At 44.5% G+C, this 20,558-nt stretch overlaps 1 protein-coding gene across 2 annotated transcripts in view; it reads left to right on the top strand.

Moving 5' to 3' along the window:
• The window catches only part of AP1S1 (adaptor related protein complex 1 subunit sigma 1), a 76,568-nt gene extending 58,760 nt beyond the window's left edge, over positions 1 to 17,808 (top strand). For both annotated transcript variants that reach the window (XM_086945940.1, XM_086945941.1), the window contains exons 4-5: positions 9,751 to 9,888; positions 15,756 to 17,808. In XM_086945940.1, the coding sequence (XP_086802066.1) occupies positions 9,751 to 9,888; positions 15,756 to 15,803 (186 nt within the window). In that variant the 3' untranslated portion in view covers positions 15,804 to 17,808. The remainder of the gene's footprint in view (positions 1 to 9,750; positions 9,889 to 15,755) is intronic.
• The last annotated feature ends 2,750 nt before the right edge of the window (positions 17,809 to 20,558 follow it).

Raw genomic sequence — 20,558 nt, forward strand, 5'->3', positions numbered from 1 at the left:
TAATAAAACTGATGCTGTATCCCGACTGCCTCGAGTCCGTGCCTTCTTCCGTGGATGCCTCTGTGGGAGCTGGTTGTTGTGATTCTCATATATATTATATACACATATACACACGCATCCTGCAAGGCTTGTCTGCTCCTCAACTTCTCCAAAAAGACTTGAAATGAGACGAGGTAGACCCAGTTTGGTGCTTCTTTTAATTTATTTCAAATTGTGCGACCATACCATCACTATGCATTTCGGCAGATCCCTGCCTTGATCACATGACAACAGTGTCGTGAGACACACCTCCTTTTTAAATTGACAGTGCTTCCATAGACATAGAAGAAATATTTAACTATTGTTTGTATTTCTTTTCCATTATTGTTTCAAAACATTTCAGTTTTAAGAAAATACATGTGAAATACATAAAATTTAATTTCATATTTCCAATGATTGCTTCCAATTCATTTGTGAATGGGTCTAGCTGTAAATGTAAAATACATTATTCTATTAGTGAATACCGGCTACCATATAGCTCATTCGGGACTTTATACCCGTATCCTGACCCCGAAGTAAATCAATTTCAAACATTGTTCTCCTAAATGTCTAATAAACATGATACTGCTGTGCATCCCAGAACCCTAAACAAATAATACCTCACTGTGTTAAAAAAATAATAAATTCTTAACCTAAACTTATATACCTTGTGCCCTTAGTGAATACTTAATTTTTCGACATATGTCTGAAACATTTATGCAACCAATAACAAAATGTACACAACAAACTGTTTTACATAGAGACAGTATTCTGATAGGCTTAAGTAGATGGAGGCTTTGTTCAACATCTATAGAATGATTCCCACAATTGATAAAATCAGTATCTTGTTAAAATACTAATCAATTCATTAATTTAGTTATTAAAATTCGATAAATAGTTATTATTAAAAGCCCATATTATATACAAAAATATATATAATACATCTCTATGAATAAAAATTCCTGTAATATGTACAAAGCTATTTAAAATATTACATATACACATTTCATGATTATTTAATCATTTGCTTCGGACAGGGGAAACATTATTTCGGAACATATTAGTGCATTTCAATGGTTGTGTTTTACCGAGTATATGTTTGCATACATATACATTTGACATATCAAAGTATGTACGCTTGTACATGCATCCACACACGACCACATTATCTTACAGTTTGCTGTGTGTGACCCCCACTGAATCGAATAGCTTTTACTGAAGGTTGTTATTCCAAATATGTATACAGATCCTCACTCATATTCAAACCTTTAGGCTGTTTAGTATCTAGTGTTAATATGTAGTGGGTCTCTAGCCGGCGTAACATTCCCTCTCTGTCCCCACCTCTTCTCTGTATTGGGACAGTGTCAATTAGATAATATCTTAAATCCTTAGGTTTGCCTCCATGTGTTTCTTGAAAGTGCCTGGCTACGGGATAGTTATGATCATTGTTGTTAATCCCCCTGATGTGCTGCAAGACCCTCTTGTGGCCTGGAAGCTTTGTGCTACCTACGTATTTTAGATTGCAACTGCATTCTAGTACGTAGACCACATACTTGCTCACTTTTGCATGTTAAGTGATATTTTATAGTCTGGGGTTTTAAGCTAAAGGCTGTCATATACGATGTTTTGTTGACGCCATATGAACATGCCTTACAACTAGGGCATTTGTAGAATCCCTTGCGAGCCAATGACCATCCTGTATTCTCCCTGTATTCAGGGCTACTTTTTACCAGGATGTCTGCCATGGAGGTCGCCTTTCTGTAGGTTATTGCAGGATAATCTGGAAGACATTCACCAATAACAGGGTCATCTTTAACTATGTGCCAATTGCGCTGTACTATTTTGCGCAATTCCCTATGTTGTCGACTGTAAGTCATAATAAGTCTGGGTGAATCCTCCGGTGTTTGTACCCTTCCCTTGTTCTCATCTAAGGTAGTATCTATTGTCCCCGGAAGGTCTTCCCTAGACTTCAACCTCGACTTGGTAATCGCTGTATCTATTGTTTTTGCACTATAGCCTCTATCCAGAAATCAGATCTTACTCTCCTGTTGATGTTTCTGTAATTCTCCCTCATCGCTGCATATTCTATGCAACCTCAGCATCTCCCCATAGGGGATGCTGTGGATAAGGTGTGTGGGGTGTGCACTAGTTGTTATGTTATGTTAAAAGTGTTTAATACCGCGCACATACACCAATTGGTTTCTTGGCGCTCGAGGACCATGGAAGAGGACACAGGGAGTGTAGGCAGCTAACCGTGAGCAAGACAGAACAAATGAGTTTTCAGAGATTTGCGGAAAGTGGGGTAATCAGCAGTGAGCCGAATTGGGAGGGGAAGGGAGTTCCAAGTGGATGGGGCAAGGTAAGAGAAGCCAGCACCACCATGCTTCTTGCGTCTGAACCTGGGAATGACCAGCAAATTGTGGGCAGAGGATCTAAGGTGTCGGGAGGGAACATAAGGGTGTAGGCAGAGAGAAATAAAAGCAGGGACAGAAACAAAAAGAGATTTAAAGATAGTGCAGCCAAGTTTAAAGATGCAACGTTGCGCAACCGGGAGCCAGTGGAGGGTTTTTAACAACGGGGTGACATGTTGGTGTTTGGGTTGCTGGAAGATTAATCTGGCTGCCTGGTTTTGCACCAGTTGGAGCCGTTGAAGATGGTATGCTGGGATCCCCACGTATAGACATTTGGCATAGTCTAAACGTGAGGTAACCAGGGCTAAGATGACAAGAATAAGAGCCTCTGGAGATAGGAACCTTTGGATCTTCCCGATCCTGCGAAGGTGGAAGAAGCAGGCCGAGGTAACAGCATTAATATGCGGCCGCATCGAGAGGTCACTGGAGATGGTAACACCTAGGCTCTTCACGGAGTCAACTGGGCAGGGAGGGGGGCCGAGGGCAGGGGGCCAGAAGTTGGGAGTCCAAGGGTGAGGGGGCCCACCAATCAGGACCAGCTCTGTCTTGCTAGGGTTGAGCTTCAGCTGGCTGAAGTTCATCCACTCATAGATGGAGAGCATAGTGGTTTGGAAATTAGAGCAGGAGAGAGGGGAGGAGTCGATAGGAAAGATAAGTTGCAGATCATCTGCATAATTAAAAGTGGTAACAGAAGAGTGGCGGAGAGAGACCAGGAGAGGCTGCATATAAAGATTAAACAGAAGAGGAGATAAAGCAGAACCCTGGGGGACACTGCAGGAAAGTGAAGTGCAGGGGGCAGAAAAGGAAGATAAGTGTACAGATTGGGTCCGGAGTTGGAGGAAGGACACAATCCAAGACAGGGCCAGGCCCGAGATCCCAGCATTTCTGGCACGGTCGACCAGAATGTCATGGTCGACCATGTCAAAAGCGGCCGAGAGATCAAGTAGCACTAGGGCCTGGGCCAAGTTCTTATCAGCCCCCTGTCTCATCGTGTCCATGACCGCTATCACCACTGCCTCCGTGGAATGGGAGGGTCTAAATCCGGCCTGTTGATCATCGAGGAAATGAGTTTCCTCGATGAAGGTGCTCAGGCAACGAGTGACGTAGGTTTCCAAGACCTTCCCCAGGTATGGGAGAAGGGAAATAGGTCGATAGTTGCCCAGGACCGCAGGGTCGGAACCGTTTTTTTTTAGGATAGGTACTACCACAGCGCTTTTAAAAGCATTGGGGACAGAGCCTGTGGAAAGTGAACGATTTAGGAGGTCAAGAGGAGGGCCGGGACAGGCCATAAAGGCGTCTCTAAGGATTTGGGGAGGGCAACAGTCCTTGGGGGAGCCTGAGCCCACAGCCGAGAGTAATGAAGGAAAAGTGTCTAAAGAGATAGGGGGAAATACATTCAGGGAGTGAGGATTCGAAGGAGGAAGGGCGCTGATCTGAGACATAGTGGTGGGGGGTATATTGTTTTTAATCGTGGAGATTTTGTCAATAAAAAGAGAATTAAGGGAGTCGCACAAAGCTTGTGAAGGCTGAGGCTGAGGTGTTACACGGTCGGGTAAGGAAAGTTCAGCTACAATTGAGAAAATGTCTTTAGTCTTGGATGCAGAGTTGATTACTTTCTGGGAGAAATAAGCAGATTTGGCCAAAATAATGGATTTTTTGTAAGATTTTAGTAAAGGCAGACTTCAATAAAGGGTCATAGTTACGCCTCCAACGGCGCTCAGCCTGACGAAGGAGGAGTTTGCTGGCCTTCAGTTGGTCAGTGAACCAGCGCTGAGCGTCGTGGGGTCGCTTGGATTTAATGGTTTTGACTGGGGCGACTACATCACTGGCTTGAGACAGCCATTGATCTACTGCGGCTGCTTGAGAGTTCAAATCAGGGTGGCTAGGGGGGAGGGTGGAAGCAAGGGTCGAGTGGAAGAGAGAAGTATCGGCGTGCTTCCAATTACGTGCCGAAAAGTTGGAGGCTGGTGGGGAGCGGGTGGGTACGGAGATTTTTAGGACAAAAGAAATGAAAAAGTGGTCAGACCAGGTGCAGGGATACACCAGAGGAGAGGTAATATCCAGATTGGTGGTCCATACCTGGTCCAAGGTATGGCCCTTGATGTGAGTAGCAACAGAGATATGTTGTAAGAAATTTAGGCCAGATAGCAAACCAGAAAATTCAAATGAAAGGGAAGATTTAAGGGGGTCAGATGGCCAATAATTAAAATCACCGATGATCAAGATCCTAGCAGAATTGATGGTCAGTTGCGAAATGAAATCACTGAACAAGGATGGAAAGGAGGGCATATTAACAGGGGGCGGTACACTAAAACACAGATGAAAGAATGTTTGGGAGAGGAGAATTTCAACATAAGAATGTCAGAGTTCAATATAGGGGTGGTTGTTAAAGAGGTAAATTGAAGGTTGGAGCGAATGATGGCAGCAACTCCACCACCCGGTCTGCCAGAGATCCTGTTAGAATGAAGGATATAGTGGCCCGAGGGTATTGCGGCCAAGATGTCAGGATAGGAGTCCGCATGCAGCCAAGTTTCAACGAGGAGCAAGATGTCAATATTGCCATCCTCGAGAAGTTGGAACACCTCAAGCTGGTGTTTCGGGAGGGAGCGGGTGTTAAGATACACTACAGAGATGGAGCTCATGCCAGGGGAACTAGGCCGGGAAGATATGGGGGTGGCAGAGTTGGAGGGAAGGGTAGTAGAAGGAGGAGCCAAGGGGATACTAGATGAGAAAGGGGAGAAAATGCCATGATTCCGAGCGATAGCAATCGTGTGAGGGGCAGGAGGGGCACAGGGAAAAAAGGAACGAAGTTCCTGTGAGGTATATGTAATGCGCTGAGCAGCATGCATGGCCCCTAGCCCCGGTCGGCCGCGGACGGGCGCAGATGGGCTTGACTTATGCGCGACTTCGGCGCGAAGTCGACGCTCCCGCTGCCCTCGTCCGCTGCGCTTCCTCCAGGTTGCCATTTATGCTAATCGACGTTAACCACTAGACCGCTCACCTGCACGGTGAAGAGGCAGGGCGGAAGTGGTGCGAAGCCGGAAGTGGCGCTCGTGCAGGGACCCCCCGCGCAAACGGCACGCTGCCGGGGCGGACCGGGGTCGAGAGCGAGGTGAGCAGTTTACAGCAGGTAAGAAAGGGCAAATGCGGGCGCGATGCAACAAAGAAAAAAATCAGGTTTAAAATCCACAACCAGCTCGTAGTCAGCTGGAATGCAGCTTAAAAGTAATCACCGGCAGCGTTGGTACACGCCTGCGGCCAGTAGCCACGATTGTCAACCTGCGGGGCCAAGTGCAAAGCAAGTTATAGAGACGAGCTCTGCAACCACTAGACCGCTCACCTGCACGGTGGAGAGGCAGGGCGGAAGTGGTGCAAAGCCGGAAGTGGCGCTCGTGCAGGGACCCTCCGCGCAAACGGCACGCTGCCGGGGCGGACCGGGGTCGAGAGCGAGGTGAGCAGTTTACAGCAGGTAAGAAATGGCAAATGCGGGCGCGATGCAACAAAGAAAAAAATCAGGTTTAAAATCCACAACCAGCTCGTAGTCAGCTGGAATGCAGCTTAAAAGTAATCACCGGCAGCGCTGGTACACGCCCGCGGCCAGTAGCCATGCAGCAGAGTATTCCCTGCTGTTTCTTTTCTGAATAATGTGGTGTTGATTTGATTATTCTCTATATTGACTTGCACATCCAAGAAGGAGACCTGACATTTACTAATCTGAGATGTGAATTTTAGGTTCACTTGATTGTTATTGATACATTCAATGAACACCTCTGCTTCCTCTAGGGTGCCCTTCCAAACAATTATCAACTCATCAATGTACCTTAACCAGGATACAATCTTGTCCTTGCATATGGCTTGAGATTGAGGATGACCTTATCTAATAAAACTGATGCTGTATCCCGACTGCCTCGAGTCCGTGCCTTCTTCCGTGGATGCCTCTGTGGGAGCTGGTTGTTGTGATTCATATATATATATATATATATATATATATATATATATATATATATATATATATATATATATATATATATATATATATATATATATTGTTTTGAGATTATGGTGATGATCTCGGGAGAACATGGACTTCTGCAGTCAATACCGTATGATGTGTCTATGTATATATAATGATGCTGCAATAATGCACATCATGTACATTGTTAGTCACCCCAAGCTGCAATGCTATTGTTCTGGTGATTGATTTGTTTCTGTTATCTGTGTGGGTCCAGAAGTTCCGAAATAAGGTGACACCCTACATTAACTAGAGACTGGAAGGCAGCCTGTATAATTGTAGAGTGGTTTGATGGTGGGTGGGGGGGGGGCGGGGGGTGTGACTCAGGAGGATATACAACGCCACTAGCAGGAGGGAAATGCACACTGTGTTCCTTAGGTGAAATGGAAGCGTGGGATTTCTGTTATGCAGAGATTGAAAAGTGCATGTGAAGGTGGAATATCCTCAGAGTGAGAACTAGCGCAACTGAAGTGAACCTTCATTTACACAGCAGGAACAAAATCCGTTCCCTAGCATTGTTCTGTATCTAATATGCCTCCGGCGAGGAGAGCAGTTCTAAACTGAGAGATCTAATTAGGTTTACAAGGGATCAGGCTTCCAGCTCCTAATCTGCTTAGTCTGTAGGGCTCCTCCCAGATTTCCATCACACTGAGCCACTGAGTTCTACAAGGAAACGTACTCTGGTATTTCAGCTCCAGAAAATAAAGAGAATCGCAGCAATGGGGGAGGAAGAGCTAGAAAGAGGAACAGGTGTCCTAGTCAAAGAGTGCAAGGAATTCGTCCATCTGAAATAAGCATAGCACCAGCATGAAACAGCCCAACTGACAGACAAGACTTCAGGTTTTCCAGCTCACTGACCCTAGCCTCCCAGGCACTGTGGCAGAGTTCCATATTTCAAGAAAATAAACTGGCTTCTCTCACCTCACACACGTAAAACAACGAGCTGCCCACTCCTACCTCCCTAGTAAACCCAACAGAGATAACAATGTCTGCAAACTCGCCAACAATATGGCCTTTATTTCTTTTTTCTCCCTCCTCTAGAATCCTTCTGGACTGTGAATCCTTAGTTTTAATTGAACATCGACGTGGCATCTTTTCCTGCACTTGCCCATTATGACAAGTTCCAATCGCTTTGTCTTGTCATAGCATTATTTGTGGTGCTAACCTTCCCCGAAATCTCACATCACCTTCAGAAAATCTGTCTGACTTACTCCTCTCTCGGCTGCCCCTTCTTGAATTAATTTAAAGCCAACCACTCTGTACCTGTGATCATTTCCAAGAAACTTTTACTTTATTGAAAATACATTTAGAGCAGTTTGCCCAAAGTTCATAATTCCTTACCCACTGCTAATCCAAACTGCTGTCACAAGCCAAGCGGATGTTGTTCAAGCTGCCAAATAAGCAAGTCCTCCTAGGTATGTGCAAAGCAGTGAGATGGTGCTTTGTGGCTTGCACATTAAGGAACTTTGGTGTAAGCTACACAACGAGCTGCACAACATTATCATTGAATATTTAGTTACTCTTATTTATAGCACTATATCACTCTCTTTCTACTGACCTTAAAATCAAACCCTAATTCACCTTTCTGGAATGCTTTCTTTCTTCAAGCTCCCCCCTCCGCTTTTTCAATTCCATGTCTCGCCCAAGGATTCCTAGAACAAGTTTGATTTTCATAGCCGATGTCCACATCATGCGCACTTTATAGCTTGTGGCACATGTACAGCAAACTGTACACCATCTCTGTTAGTATTAGGCCCACCCTCACTGAGCCATGCGCTAACGGCTTTCAGTATAGCCATGCAAGGTTAAGTTGATTATTTTGTTTTTAAAACCAACTGGTGCTATATTACGCTTCCTCCTTGTTACTCCTGACAGCTCATTTCTAATTTAAGTAAATTCTTGTGCTTTCCTTGCTCTGTAAGGGTCGCCCATTGATGGTGACATTGCAGAGATCATGCTTACTGTCTTCTTCCCACTTCTTTCTGTTTGCTTTTTCTCACACCACAACTGCTACTCTACTCTATCCCTTCTCCCTTTCAAAAAAGGGTACATCTCCCTTACAAGTTGGCCGTCATGCAGTTTTTGTCACCAGTGAAGACATGAAGACTCCCAAGTGAAGCATATGTGAAGTGAGGAAAACACAAATGTAAATGTACAGGAATTTATATAGCGCAAATCACCGAGCGGTTTCTAAGCGCTTGCTTAGGGAACCTGTCCTGGTATTCCCCTGTGAGATAACCCCAGAAGGGTATCCGCAAGGTGAAAGCCAGGCATCCCACCGCGAGGGGCCGTTGTAGAGATTAAGCAAGCTATTGCCCAGAGTCGCAGAGTGTGAACCCGTGAATCGAGTAGGCACCGGAGCGAGAATTGTCGAGTCCATGGACATTTTAGGACTCAAGACCCCGCCGAGCCGGGAATTGAGCCCTGGTCCCGGGCTGACCTCTGCTTCCAGGTCTGCCTCCTCTAACCAGTGAGCCACACTTCTCCACAATCACAGCTAAGTACAGCTTTGCACAAACTATCTCACTGGCAACTGTCTTCCATTAACAACAGCATTCTCGACCCAGAGAATATTACATCACATACATTGACACGATCCCCACCTGTTTTGAAAAGAGCAGTGTCTCTGAGAAACCGTGTTGAGTACTGCGAGAGGAGCATGTAAAAGTTGTATGGAATCCTGGCAAAAAGCTCATGGATGAGGCTAGGCTGAGATCCTCCATTTTGAGAAGAAGGCAAGTTATTAGATGAGTCAATGCTGGTTCGACTTGACGCACTATCTGCTGGCTAAACTGTCTATCATCGTGTTTGACAATTAATAGGGTTTTAATTTATAAAGGGAACCCCCTTGAATGTGTATAGCCCCCATTTGTTTGTAGCCTGTGTCGAGTCCCATTTTTGTGCACCAAGAATTTGTGAAGAGCCTGTCTACAGATTGTGTGGATATAGTGGAGTCTCCTTTTGAGTTTGGTTGTGGACTCTGGGCTTTGTAATCTTCATTTATGTTTGTTTGTAGTGTAGACGGGATCCAACACAGTATTGGTGGTTGTAGGATGGTGTTACTTAATTTAATGCATAGAGTCTGTATTTGATAGTTCTTTGTGGTGTGTAGTGAAAAAAATTACTCTCACTTCTTTCTTATAAGCCTGACCTTGTAATCCTTCTGTCTCCCAGTCTGATGAATTATTCCACCGTTGGGTTGCCCTGTATAATGCTTGAGCCATGCTTCCTCGAAGTGTGAATATCATAATGTATCTCTACTCTTGATTCCTCTGTGTACTAACTCAGATTTGGTCTTCTCTCCTGCAGGTTTGCGAACTAGATATCATCTTCAATTTTGAGAAAGCTTATTTCATCCTGGACGAGTTCTTAATGGGAGGAGAAATCCAAGATACGTCAAAGAAGAGTGTGCTCAAGGCCATTGAGCATGCAGACATGTTGCAGGAAGTATGTCATCACTTTCTTTTTTATGTCCTACTTCACATTCTTCCTTAATGCACACACACTCCTGAGATGTTCATGTATGGTGGCTCTGTTACAGCTGAGCATGGAGGATGCACATTGACATACCGATGTATTCTTTTAGTCCCACACAGGGTGTTCTCGAAGCTGATTTGTGTGTTTTACTCCATACTGGCAATTGCCCATTTCACTCCTTTGAACAGCTGAGAAAGTCAGCTAATTCAGCCCACTGTCTGCTCATAAGCTGTAGTTTTAATACTAATTATTAGGTCTCCCTCCACTCTAATGGGTCAAGGAAATAAGAGACTGAAGTTGGAACCTTAATGCAGTGCTGAAGCAGTGACTGTCTGCCACCAGCAACATTCCTTTCACTCCCATTATTGAGCAAAAACCTTAACTAACTTGATATCCTATATGTCCCTTCGAAAAATAATGGACGCATCCGCATTTTTTTTCCAAAAGGAGGGGTGAGGAAGAAATTCCAGCAACAAAAAAGAAACCTGGGTGTGGGGGCTCAAAACACCAGCTTGCAAACAATTAGTCACAGAAAGAAATGCAGACAGTAATTCAGCGACATAAATGCGAGGATGGGAGAAGATGGACATAAGCAGTGTGGAAGAATGAGGAGCAAGAGACTGAGCGGGTATAAACTCTAGACATCAGGAAGATGACAGACAACAAGTTTTGTATTAGACTGATGCATAATGTAGAAAGAAGGTATCAGATTAGGCCGTCTAACAGATGGTTTGATAGCCTTTCTGTAATGGGGCGAGTTTGTGGGACCTCTGGTGCCAGTTTTGAGGGTTGATTTGATACAGAGGCATCACGGGTGGAGGTTCTGGCTATGGGGAGTGTAATGATGAGTAGAATAGGTGGACTGGTACTGGGAGTGTTAAGGTAGGTGGGCTGGTGCTGTAAATGTCACGGCACGGAGTGTGGTGGTGGGAACTGTGGCACATGTAATGTTGTAGCAGGAGCTCCAGTATAGGGAGTGCTGCGGCCGGAGCACTGGTACATGGACAATTGTAGAAGTAGTTCTGATTCCATGTATGATTTCACAGGAAGTCTGATCCTGGGGCGAAAACGGGGAGTGGTGTGCTTCTCCGCCCTAACTACATTTGTGGTTGCTCTCTAGGGCTAACTCTTCTATCAAGCTCTGACAGAGGGTGTTCTGAGCTTCTCCATTGGATGCTCTCTCGGGCTTTGATAGATAATCTTGTTGAGCTCCATTAAAGGAAGCCCTGTGGGATTGTGAGCTGGCTGGATCCTTGTCCAGCATGACTGCTTTGTCTTGTTTGCTCGACTCTCCTCTGGTGCAGGGATGAGTCATTGCGCCCTCGCTGCCTCCTCATTAAGAGCGCGCATCTCCAGCAGTGCCAGGGTTGGCCTGCTATTCTGCTGCATGGATGAAGAGCTACAGGAGCCCTCGTTCTCTTAGCAACACTAAAAGGAGGAAAGGGAAGGGAAGGCTCTGTGAACTTTCTTCGTATCTCTAAACCAATCTCCAGATCCTAGAAACGTATATGCAGAATGTGTACCTGTAGGAATACATTGTCCGAATATGCATGCTGTGCATGTAAGTACATGAAGCTACTAAGAATGGAAATTTTCCTAGCAATCATGAATACGAATTTCCAAATCTATTAAGGTCATGGAGGTGAGGATTATGCACTCTCCCTAGTGCTTTATTGCAGCAGCAGCTGTAATACAGTTCAAGAACCATCAACAGAAATTCCTGCCATGTCCAAAATGCTCGGAGCACAAAACTGCAGCTCCAAAATAGAATGAAATCAGTAGCTAGTCAGCGTCCATTTAGCCGTATAAATGTTGAGTGCCTTGTGATGGCCTGTTCCTGCTGTGAGGCTTTAAACCGGTCGTACTCAAGTTGTTAAAGCTTTGTTTGCATTTAAACATAACATGTACTAAATGACCATTCCAAGATAGGTGTGATACAGTGTCAGAGGGGGCTGGTTATAAATCACTTTATTTCCAAGTTATTGAACATCAGCTCATAGCAATCAATGGCAATTAATGCTACAGAAAATGATAGTGTGAGTTAATCTTCACCTCTTTGTCCTCAACAGAATTGAACATTCCTATTCACGATTGCTTTAAAACTGTTGCTTTCTGTGACGGAACTATGAGTTTTTTATGCAAATTCACAGCTTCTTATCAACAGGAGAAAAAGAATAACTGACTTATAATAAAACAGTTTGAATAGTGTATCTGAAGTCCAGTCAGCTGAACATATTATGTCTTTAAGCCTTGATCCTAACTTGTAAGACTTTGATGGCATGGGAGCTCCAAACTAATGAGCCCAGAAAATTGAAATATCAGTGGCCACCTCCAGCATGAACTACCTAACCACCAAAGGTGCAAGAGGAAACCGGAAAGAAGGGTGCACAAAGAAACCTAAGAGTTGACAATTAAGAGAGGTTCTGAGCATGCCCAGGCGTAACTTTAATTACGCTGGAGTAATTGGAGTGATTTTGGTAATTATGAGTTACTCTTTAAAGCATAATTTGGGGGAGGGGTGAACTCGTACTGCGAGAGCACATTTAGCTAGCTAGCGAACGAGCAACCTTTGAATCCTCTGTCCCTGAAGAGTGTGAGAATTCTGCTTTTTTTTTTATAAGTCTGCTTCTTTTTATTAGTTAGTGCAACCCCCTTGCTAGTGTGACCTTCCTCTGAAGGGAGCTTCAGATTTCGTAAGGCCAGGGACGCACATGTTCCTCTGCCCAACTTTGCAAAAGGCTTTGGTTGAGTACTTACCAAAGCACAGCATGTGCCTTATCCAGAGAGGAGAATGTATTGATGGATTTGCCTATCTTTTTGACAAAGTGATCACTAAGAGGAGGCCTCTTGCTGATGGACCCGTCTTGTTAGTGGTAAATTTGTGCAATATTGGTTCAGTGTGCAAAAGAATAGATCTGCATCTGTCTGCTGATATGGTGCAGTTGGAGTTTCCCGAAATAAATATAGCCCTCTGAGTCTAGCCTGCCACGATTTGTCAGTAAAAAAATCTAGGAATTTAGCTTGGAAAGCTTTCCAAGATCTGTTGATTCTGTGTTTGGATCCTTGATAAATTACCCCAAAATGATAATTAAAGTAGGTCAATATCAGGAGTATTGGCACATTGGCATTCAAGAGAAAGTCTGGGGCATTCCTTCCTTGGACAATCTCTAACCTCTATTGGGAAAGGCTTGCATAAACTGTACTGACCATATACTGCCATTGTGGCAGATCATTTCCAGTCTGAAGACCAAGGGTGGCAAATCTCTTAAGGATCAAACATCTCTTAAAAGAGCCAAGGGGGAAACCGACTGAGTCAATAGTCCCTTCTCTTGAGCCAGATCTTTTCTTTATTTTTTCTCACTTAAAACGAGTTCACCAGGGTCCGTGCATGTGTTTATCAGAGGCATTAGAATCAGAATTGGTGCCAGCAGCTCACTGGCAGATTTCTCAGCACCAGTGGTTCAGTTGTTTTATCCAAATTCTTATCTACTCACACTTGCCCAGAAAGTTTGTTGGTTCATGCCTCTTTGGCAAAACTGAACCCTGTACTCTTCATTCGACACCCTCCGACGGGGAGTCCAAAAGGCTTATTCCATGGAGCCCAAAGATTTTGATTCTGTCGGTGTAGCTCTGTGCCCTGCAAACCTCACAGGTCTGCTTATGTGTTACATCCACGCTTTGTGGGAAATGGCATAGCCTTACAAATCACATGGCCATTCTCCGAATTATTGAAGGGTGGCCTAGATGATGCTAAATAGATTAGATTCTGAAATGTATCCTATGCTCTGCTGACTGAGACCAAAGCAGTGCCACTCAATTCCCTCTTGATTAACCCCTCAACCCCCACCCCAGATCCCCGGTTCAGCTTCTGGTCAGAAGAATGTCAAATTTTTTGGACCGGTTGTGCAGTTTACCCAGATGGTTTGCTTGGGTCCTCTAGTTAATTTACATCGATTATGCAGTATCTTTCTTTACTCCTGTGGATCACCTGAACTTTGTCGGGTAGTGTCCTCTAGCCCCTGTGTTCTTGCCTTGCTGCAAAACAGAGGCCTTAAAAGTGGAGCCCTTTGAAAAGGGGGACACACAATTCTACTCCTTGTACTTCTTGAGCCCCAGAAGATGGGGAGTCGGGGTAGTTCAGACTCTTTCTGGATCTGAGGCTCCGGAATTTCTGTTCATCAGAACAAATTCATAGTGCTGACCCTGTGTCTGGTGGCCAGGCCCTGAATGCTCAAAATTGGATGGGGTCTTTGGAGCTCCAGGACATGTGCCAAAATACACTTTTGTAGTGACATGTGGTTTGATTGTATCTTATGTCACTTTGTTTTTTTACCTGAGTACACCTTTCATGTAAAACTCTCACAAGTTGCTAGCAGAGGCTGGTTCGAGAAGAAAATGTCTCTTGGCAAGATATTTGTGTGCGAATCAGTCATGCACTGGTATCATGCAAGGATTTTTTTTAATGTATTTTTCTTTTCATAAGTTGTGTACCCAGGGAACAAATAGTAAAATCATGTAATGCAAAATTTCACGTAGTTCACGTGAAACATAGAAATTACGGTAAAAACCTATCTTCACGTCTGTGGTATTTATATAGACTTCTCTGCGCACTTCCTGCCTACCTCAGACCTGTGCAGTCTTTCGTCTTCCACTTGGCCGTACTTGTTTCTTTTCTTCACGGGCACCTGGCATCCTGCTTCCTCCTTCTAGGGCTTTTGAAGGGCAGTCTCGTGTTTCCTCGATGCCCTATGGAGCACTAACAACCCTTGTGCTTCTCAGATGCTATAATTTAGCAAGGATCTGTATCCTGATGGTGGAGAATGGTTAAAACTTGTGGATTGATGTACCTACAGGTGAGTAACATTTTCTTCTTGCCTCCTCTAAGGCTTATGGGTTTACTTTTATCTGTTGTCATTTGTCACACACATCATGTTTGGTCTTTATTTTCACATTGTTAATTCAAATCTAATCTGTTTTCTCTGTGCTGGCTCATTTGCACTTGTTACTTGGAAATCGGCAACGTCTTCAACCATGTAGTCCTAGTCTCACTTAATCTGTTATTTATTCTGGTTGTTTTTCTCATTCTCTTCTCCAGCCCTAACGCTCCATGGCCCTTTGACTTCTCTCTCTGTTTGTTAGCATCTCATTTTTATCGCACAACATCCTTCTGTTTCATGGGTTACAGTTATTTCCAGTGTTTGGTCCATGACACCTTTGTTACTTTGGGTCTAGCACTTTCCTTGTCACTTGTGGCCCAGCTTCTCTCCTTTACTTATGTTGCCACATGAAAATTGGGGTTTAGTTCCTCCTCTCTCGTGCATTTTGCCTCATTTTGCTTTTTTGTTGCTTTTTAACTTCCATGTCCACTGAGGAAAGGGACTGGCTTATAGTCTCCCACTTTGTCCCAGATTCCTTTCTTCACTGGATCAGTTGGCAATATCCTGTCCGTGATGATAAAGGTCGTTTTATGTTAATCATCTCTGCCAGTTCTTTGAAATGACATGTATGGCTGTGCTCCCAAACCTGAGGCTGCTCCCTTCTTTCCCGACTGTTACACACTGTGTCCGTTGTAGTGAAGCAGAGCTAAAAGTACTGTCAATTCTTCCCACCAGGAGCTCTCTAACTGCTTCACTGCTGCATACTAGGCCATGGCGTTCTTTTTTAGATGATTGTATTCCAGAAGTTTCTCATAGCTTTAGGAGGTGGAAGCGCAGGAAGGCATGTCTAATCTGCGAGTTGTTTGCGAATGTGTTTGTGTATATGTATATGGTGGGGGTGCTGCAGATCCTGTGTTAATGTCCCTCAAATCCCTCCTTTGCCTTATCTTTCTGCTGCAGGAGGATGAGTCACCCCGCAGTGTGTTGGAGGAAATGGGACTTGCATAGCAACTGTTTCCAGCAGGCCGCCTTCATCACCACGTCAGCAATCTCGGTCTCTCTCCCTCTACTCAGCACCTTTCCCTCCACTCGTTGGGACCAGCAAGTGTGCCTCTTCGCTGTCCAGCCGTCACTGCTTGAGTTTTGTCGCTTTCCGGACCACAATAGACCTGGCTGTGTACACCAACAGTGACGATGCATGTGACTTGGAAATAATTCTGTTTGGGAAAGCCATTTCCTGACTAAGAAACAAATGTGTGCTCGAGTCAAGGGATTGGGGAGGTCATTGAGCAAGGATACAGTAATAATTTAGGGAGAGCTTGGAAAGACTATAAGGACCAATATTTTCCACAATACTGAATGGTAGGGCGAGAGTCTAGCTTATGCATATTATTCTGGGAGCAAAAGGGAATTGTGAACTTTATAAGTGAGTATCAGGGATTTGAGCAGCAGCAGCAGCAGCAGTAGTAGATACATGACATGGGAACATGCCAGGAGCAGAGATGGTAGGGGGCTTAGATCGAGGGATTTCTCACTTCTGATTGGGCTCAGCAAGTCACAAGTGATGAACACTAAGCAGTTGCCCACACCATCACAGGGAGCCTGAGGAGCGGGACTTGAACTGCATAAAGAACCCTAAGGACCAAGTTACATGATCTCCACCAGCCCGCAGTGCGACCCTTCTTGGAGAGTCCAAGGGCCAAGCCACATTATCTCAACCTGCTCCCGCTAGGAGGTTGGTCTCCCAACAGCCCACATGGTTCTCAAAAATGACATCCCCTTCCGTTTCTGCTATGGGAACCTTCTTAGGAGGCTGTGAATGTATGGAAATGATCTGCACACCCCTCCAGTAGCTGCCTGAAGAAGTGAGTTGTAGAATGTCCTCTAATTCTTCATGTGTGCACTTGTAATAGAGTATATAAGGAAGATCCTAAGATGTTTATCTAGCCACTGTGTGCCCCTTCACACTGAGCATAAGTAAAGAGGCAAAGAATCTGAACCCTGTCTGCATTTTTACTTGCCGTCTGAAGTGAAAGACCCCCACCTCCCCCTGTAGCAACCCCGCCCCACAACATTCCTTTCTACATACTTTGATTTGGGCAAATCATCTGATGCCATTCGGGATCAGATTAAACATTGACGTAAAGCCTGAAGCACCACTTAGAGGTTCTCAACCCTGAGCTGGTTATGTGTTCTTTATACGGACCCATTCCCCACACACGTAAATCTGAGAGCAGGGAAAAGGATCTTCGTTCCCTCGGAGTGTGCATCCACCGCCGCATTCTGTAGCTTCACAGGGTATCTTGGAGCAGGTCACAAAATTAACTTTCATCCTAAGCAGGTTTAGAAGTTGAATGGGATGCATCATATCCCCCTCATCGCCCAATGCCCCTGCAGCGTTGCTTCCCTTCAGAGGAGGCCTCAGAGAGGTCACAGGATCTGCTTCCGTATGCGTACCGTTATATGGTCCCTTTGACCAGGTACTCTGATCATTTATAGCTAAGTCAATGCTTAGACATTGCTTAAGAGCATGTAACATGAAACTCTCCTTCCTCTTTCTCCGCATACACACGTTCACCTGGGGCTTGAGGAGTGTGTCCAGTTTATTTCTAGAAGCCTCTTGGGTTTTGTCTGTACGAAGTCAAGCTGACCAGTACAGTTGGATGATATCCCATCCTGTTTGTCGCTCTTCCCTTACATTTATCAAACAGTGCTGCCCCTTTTTGTTTTGTCCTAGCACCCTTTCTGTTGCAGTGATTAGAATGGTTAAATACCTGCAGCTGAGTGCAGGAGTGAGAATCTTTGTGCTGGAAAACTATGAAGGGCTTGGCTTACTTCATTTGTTCCTTCACCCTTTTCTTCAAAGGGTTGATCTGCTCTTGATGCAATTGAAAATGGTTTGTAAAGACAGGTAGATTTTTATATGTAGTGTGTGTTCTGTATTTTGACGAAAACTTTGCTGTGTTGGGAAATTGGGGATCCTCTTTACTCATTAATAAAATGTATTTGGAAATGTTGTCCCTTTCTTACATACTGTTTCATGGGCCTGTGATTCCACATTGGGCATAAAATGTCCTGAAAGGCAATCTTCATTGGGTACATGATATTGCTAAATGCGTATTATCACGGGCAGTGGGAATGTTTTTGTGAAACTGTGAGGTTGCTAAAGAGCAAATCTCATGGGACAGTGTGATTGTTGACAACAAGATCTCATATGGCTATGCTAATGTATAGTTGGCTGCTTGTCTTGAGCAATACTGAAACTCGGTGAGGTGCTCCTGGGGCAGTTGTGTTCATCGCGAGGGGTCCTCGTCTGCCAGTCTTGGTGCTGAACATGCAAGGTAGTATTGCTCAAGAGAAATCCCAAGTGCATTGGCATTGCTGAAGAATAGCCATCACGGGTCAGTGAGTTTTCAGAAGATGGATCGTTATGGGGCACTGGGGTTGCTTAAGAAGAATTTTCACGAGGAAGTGGGACTCCCGAACTGCTGTCCTCATTCGTGAATGAGATTGCTATTAAGTGTTCCATTGGGGCAGTGATGGGAGTCGATCGATTCCTCGTACCCTTGTGATGCTGAATATGTAGCCTGGAATTGCTGTATTTTATCATCACTGTGGCATTCTGGAATCTGGGATTGCTAAACAAGATTCATTATAATGCAGTGGGGTTTCTAATATTTGATTCTAATCTAGTCTGGCAGTAGTGTAGCTCCGTGTTCTCACTGTTTGTCTCTGAAGGCGTTTTGTGTGCTCGATTGCTTGCTCCAACTCATTTCTTACATTGTTTTATTGCCACATCTTTTCAGGCTGCAGTGTGCTGTCCAATCATAAGCCTCTGCTTGTTAGATGCCTGTGCATCTAATCTGATCTGTTAAACTACAAATAGGACATGCTCATGCAAATGTTTTTCTTGTACGTTATCACTATTACATTGTTGTGGATGGACATACATAAGACACACTTATGGGGTAGCTGTCTGAGCTTGTTAAATATCAATTTGCTCTTCTACCTTCCTCAGAGCAACATGGCCGCCGTTAACACATCCCAAAAATTAAGTGGGAGCATTTGTAGGTTTTATTTCCTAAAACCTTGAAAACAGGCTTCAGATAGCACTGGGGCTTAAGCCACCTACTTGACCGGTTTGTGCAGCCGTTTTCTTCTGGGAATACCACCTTGTTGGTTACATGTAAGCTATCGAGGGTATGCAGTTTCTTGCTCTGCAAACCTAAGCGCACATACTTCATCACTATTTTTGTCATCATCTAAGGATGTGAATCAAGGTAGTGGCTCCTGCTGTAGAAACACATGATCTAACCAGTGTAATTATATCTAAGTTTGACTTTTGAAAAGTTTTTCTGAGGAGGACTACTCAGACCTTTCATCCTGTCCCCCAAATAGTAGAAGTTACTGACAAGGTAGTCATTAGTTTATTTTGCTCTAGCCTCTAAATAAGTATGCCTACAACAGAATTCATGTTCCCTTTACACTTCCCCATCGAGTCAGAATTGAGCTGTCAATAGGCCGTGTGAGCCGGACCGGGGAGACGAAGGTCTACCAGCACACGAGTTTCTACTGGTAATAAATGATAGTTAATTATCTGCCATCCCCTTTACTGCAGAGTTGTGAGACACAAGTGCCTACCTCTCCCCAGAAGATGTTTAGTCATGTCATACTGGTTTCTCACGACCCAGCCCCTGGATCTCTCCTAGGAGATGGGCTTCTTTCCGTGAAGAAAGTGCTGATTGCGCGGATGAGTCTGCCTCAACAAAGGAGCGGTGATGAGTCTGCTTGAGTAAAAGAACAAAAATGGACCGCCCTCCCTTCCCAGTAGCAAAAATACACCCTTGTTAGTCGAATTCAGAGGGACTGAAGATTGAGCAAAAGTCCCGCCAACTGTTAAATAAAAGAAAAGACACTTAAGCATTAAAAACAGAACTTGGCCCGGTGATGGTAAATGTGCTGCAGCATGTTTGGGGAAGGATACCAAATTACACTCGGCAATAGTTTGCAACTGAAGCTTTATGCTCTTCTACTGTCAGCTTTTATAGACCGGTGCGCCCCTCATCCCACTTTCACAAGAAAAAAATAATCATCCAGTCTGCGTATGAGACTCGTTAGGGGCAATCCACTTGGTGACCTCCTTCAAGCATAGGTGAAAACCACTTTAGGCAAGACCAGTACAGGTCTATGAAGGGCAAAGTACAGACGTGAGTGCAGTTCAGGGAGGTCCTGGATATGACCCTGGCCGGTCTTCACTAGGGTTTTTAGGCTAATAGAGTGGGAAGATTAAGGCCTGAGAAGACACTTCAGGATAACCTCATGGTAGGTTCCCAAAAGTCCCCCTGCAAAGTCCTGAAAAAAGGAAAAGGTTTATGGGCAGTGCAGTGTCCCTTTAAGGATTGACTCTGTGAAAGGCTGCTGAGGGCACCTTTCATTTCCCTGGCTGAGGCTTGTGTGAGGTGTCCAGGTCAAGTGTGTACTCTTTTCGGAATTCTGTTTTTTATTCCAGTATTTCTTTGTTATTGCAAAAATGTGTTGTACAGGCCTGGTACCCTGGACATCTAAAGATCGAGGAAGAAGAAAACAAGAATTTGTTGAGCCTCACATTGTAACTCAAGAATAGCATCCATTTATTTAGGGTTTCGTATTTCATCGTTTTCTGGTTGCTTAGTCCTTGTTTTCATTCGTTTGGACCAAAGCTGAATGGAATTTTCTCTGCTCACTGTCCTCCGACTGTTATAAACAGTGGTTGGCTAGTCGCCA

This window comes from Lissotriton vulgaris, chromosome 12 (genome assembly GCF_964263255.1).
Source record: "Lissotriton vulgaris chromosome 12, aLisVul1.2, whole genome shotgun sequence".
Lineage (NCBI taxonomy): Eukaryota > Metazoa > Chordata > Amphibia > Caudata > Salamandridae > Lissotriton > Lissotriton vulgaris.